Source organism: Protobothrops mucrosquamatus, unplaced genomic scaffold (assembly GCF_001527695.2).
Source record: "Protobothrops mucrosquamatus isolate PMUCROS unplaced genomic scaffold, P.Mucros_1.0 scaffold_290, whole genome shotgun sequence".
NCBI lineage: Eukaryota > Metazoa > Chordata > Lepidosauria > Squamata > Viperidae > Protobothrops > Protobothrops mucrosquamatus.
The window spans coordinates 122,201-126,419 of NW_015386366.1; the positions used below are offsets into that span (position 1 = coordinate 122,201).

Below are 4,219 nucleotides of genomic sequence, written 5' to 3' on the forward strand. Positions count from 1 at the left end.
CCTACCCAGTTATATATTAATGATGGTTAGATTAATTCATAGTACAGAGTTTGTAAATATTTCCAAACATTATTGTCTGAAATAATTCTTTCTCTTTGCTGTTCTATAACTTTATTCTACTCAGAAACTGAGCAAAAAGCCTAGACTGTCATTCAATCTCCCAGTTTTCTAATATGTAAATTTTAAAGAGCATATAATTCTTTCACAACATTGTAATGCTACATCTAATGGTCTCTAGACCAGATTACCATTCTATGATAATAACATAAACTTCTTTTCAGTCACTTCACTTAGCTAGACCAATTCCCATGGAAGCAAGCTGTCCTAAATTCATTTGGACTTAACAACTGAATTAAAACAAAATGATCACAATATACTGATAAGCAACGCAAAATAAAAAATGAAGGGGTAATGGAAATAGGAAAGAAAACACCACAGTTAAACTAATCCAGGCTTCAATGTGGTTTAAAAACTTGAAAAATGCATAATAGAGAGGCATACACTAATGTTCAGGGATGTCACATGGGAAAACAAAACTTGGATAAACTTATCATTATTTTATTTACAAGCAAATTTATAAAATGTAATTATAAAAATGCAGGCTTCATGCATAAGGTTTTTATAGAAGAAATCCCATACCGAAACTTCTGGTCCAGTATATATTGGAGCAGGTGGTTCATTTTCTTCAGGACTTCCAAGTGTATCTATTAAATCATCTAAGGCAGTATCTAAATCAGACTAGGGAGACATTTTTTTTAATAATATATAGCACTGACATGGAGTAGGTGACTACTATAACATTCTATGTTAAGATATTATTTAGTAAATACAGCTTAAAATTATTATAATCAAATATATAAAACTAATGCAGTAAAATCTAACAACATATTATCTAAATTCTAAAAGGTTTCAATGAAATATTAGCATCTAAAGTTATAGTTTATGTAACCCAGGAGATATTTTAACATTGGAGAAATAATCTGGGCAATATGCAAATAAAAGAAATAAATAACTTAGTTGCTAGAAATCCAGATATCTACAGTAGGTATTGAAATTAGCGGAATGTAGGAAATAGGACCTGAAGATGCAGGCAAAGCTGGGATAACTTGGAAAATAAGACAGTTGGATCATAGGATCAAATAAGGAGCTCTTTAGTATACAAAAAAGGAAATCTTTAGGAAAATTGGAATGGAGGAGGAGGAAGATCACCCTGAAGAGGTAAGAGGAAGAAACAAATGCTGAATTTGAAAATATATAAAAGGTGTGGTGTTTTGAGTACAAGAAGACAGATGTCTAGAGAGAAAGATAATACAGGCATAGGGACTCTGCTTGATGTAACAGTAAGCTTGACTCAGAGAGGCCCCGCCTAGAAGAAATGACTAGGAAAAAGAAAAGGAAGTGGATAGTTTAGTAAAGAACTTGAGGCCTAAAAAGGACTCAAGGAGAGATTTATAGACAAACAGAAAAATTACTCAAATGCAAGCAAGCAAAACGGCAGAGATTTAAAGTGAGAGAAAGATTATTCATGAGTCAAGCAGCTTAAAAAGATAAAAGTATGGACAAAGCCTTCCAGTCAGGGCAGTAAGGGATTATATGTGCCACTTATTCAAGTGTGCATGTGGCACACATACAAGTGTACATTTATATCATCATTATCATCACCATAGACATCATCATCATCATCATCCATCATCATTATCATCATCATTTTAGCCATTGTCTATCACTGTAGGATGAAGGACTCTTCCGCATATTTCCAACCTATACATGGTCCTGAGTTTTCCTTTGCCAATTGGGCCCGCAATACTTGCTGAACATTTGTATAAGTAGTACAATATAGCTCTAAATTTTATTTTCTCAGGAGTTAGGAGTCACCATAGTAATGATGGGGAAATTACAGATTGAAATAAAGCTGATTGTGCATATTTAAAAGAATATCAAGATTATCCATGCTGGCTAGCTACTTTTAAAATGGTTCTTTAAAAGATAATAATACAGCAGTAGAATACATAGCAAGTAAACCCTTTATTTACCTTTTCTGCTGGTTTACTGCCTGCAGTAACTGGAACAGGAGATACCAATTTATGTTCTTTAATCTGAAAACAAGAATGTATTTCTCAGAGCTAGTTCATAATTACACATACACACACCACTAACCACCACTAAACTCACCTCTGCAGATGCAGCAGTCAAGCCAGCAGCTGTGACTGTTCCAGCTGTGCCAACAGCTACCTTGCCAACAGCTACCTTGGAAGCCAATGGTTTCTTGTCAGTGGTAGCCTAAGGTAGAAAAAGGTAAGATCAGCCAATACAAAGTAGACTCATATTTAGAGCAGCCCAAATTCTAAGCAAAAATTGTCATTCAAGTATGATTTTACACTGGTCTTAAATAAAAAGCATAATATGAAATCATTTACTACAAGCATAATTCAGAATTATTGTAAAAATGTAACTTGCACATACAGGTAGTCCTTGACTTACAACAGTTCGTTTAATGACCATTCAAACTTACAACAGATTGAATAAAGTGACGTAAGACAATTTTTCACATTTACACCCATTGTACTGTCCCAAAGGTCATGTGATCAAAATTCGGACACTTGGCAACAGGTTCGTATTTATGACAATTGCAGTGTCCTGGGGTCATGTGATCAACCTTCTGACAAGCAAAATCAATGGGGAAGCTGTGTCACTAACTTAACAACTGCAGTGATTCACTTATCAATTGGGGCAAGAAAGGTCATGAAATGGGGCAAAATTCACTTAACAAATGTTTCGCTTAACAACAGAAATGTTGGGCTTAATTGTGGTTGTAAGTCAAGGACTATCTGTGTTTTCATTTCTGATTAATATTTTATTGCTTATGAGATACAGTAACACTAGAACACTGCCTAATAAAAGGATCAACAGTGTAATTCTAGCCATGCAAAAATTTGAGAGGAAAAAATATTTTATTGGCAATGCACAATGCTATTCTATACAGTGCCTCATTAAAACTGAGGTGTTAAGGAAAGTAACATTTCTTAAATAATTCAATAATCTCATAGTAGGGATGTGATCTAGCCCAATTTAATACACTAACCTTACAAAATGCTTTTATATTAACCAATGATTACTAANATGAAGTTTCTTGGTACCTAAATTCTGCTATATTGTCTGTAAAACTAGGCAGATTCTGGTGACCCATTCATGATCCCATCATTAATTGTAATACCCTATTATGTCTTGCTCTGTTTTGTTTTAATGTTTTAATTTTTATTCCATGGTCATAGTAAAAGATTGAATTGGATCCACAATATGGGAAAAAGTTTTTTTTTTACTTTTTAACTTTTTTTACCTTTTTACCACGTTTCTATGATAATAGAAAAATATAAGAAAGCACAACATTCAGCACAGCAGACTGATAATAATTATACAAAAGTATAAGAGAGTAAAAATGGAAGTAGTAATATCTTGATTTTAAAAAATGAAGGGCTAAAAGATTTTTTTTAAAAAAATGGAATATTATTTGGATGCATATGTCATTTTATTTCCATCCTCAAATATAACCGGAATCTCAGCCCTCTAATCGTATTAAACTACTTTTGTATGGCAAGAGGACATAGTCCTTTTCTTTTATATGAGCTCATTTTATCCTCACCATTCAAAACAAAGGATGAAATAAACTGCTGAATCATATCCCAAACCCTGCATAGCTTTGGATTATAAATGTTGCTTATAAGCATGCTGGTTTCCCTCCCCAAAAAACCAAAAGAACTTGTTACCAAGATATTGAGGTTCATTGAACAGTTCGATTTAATATTGCCTCATGGTTCTGTTGGTTCAATTCTGGGTGATAATTATCGGGATAATTTAATGATTAGGATTAATAATTGGAAATGGAAATAAACTCACTATCATTTTTTTTTTTAAAAAAAATCCTTTACTTAGAGGTCAGAAAATGATTCTTCTTCTTCCATACTTGAGATTCCATTATTAGCTTCTTTTTATCTGACTATGTGAAGAATAAAAAAACATTAGCCTACCCAGTTATATATTAATGATGGTTAGATTAATTCATAGTACAGAGTTTGTAAATATTTCCAAACATTATTGTCTGAAATAATTCTTTCTCTTTGCTGTTCTATAACTTTATTCTACTCAGAAACTGAGCAAAAAGCCTAGACTGTCATTCAATCTCCCAGTTTTCTAATATGTAAATTTTAAAGAGCATATAATT

At 32.7% G+C, this 4,219-nt stretch overlaps 1 protein-coding gene across 3 annotated transcripts in view; it reads right to left on the bottom strand.

Annotated features, from left to right (window-relative positions):
- The window catches only part of LOC107302786 (calpastatin), a 67,330-nt gene that overhangs the window by 15,008 nt on the left and 48,103 nt on the right, over positions 1 to 4,219 (bottom strand). For all 3 annotated transcript variants that reach the window (XM_029287296.1, XM_029287298.1, XM_029287297.1), the window contains 3 exons: positions 2,173 to 2,280; positions 2,034 to 2,096; positions 640 to 738 (listed from right to left, as the gene is read on the bottom strand). In XM_029287296.1, the coding sequence (XP_029143129.1) occupies positions 640 to 738; positions 2,034 to 2,096; positions 2,173 to 2,280 (270 nt within the window). The remainder of the gene's footprint in view (positions 1 to 639; positions 739 to 2,033; positions 2,097 to 2,172; positions 2,281 to 4,219) is intronic.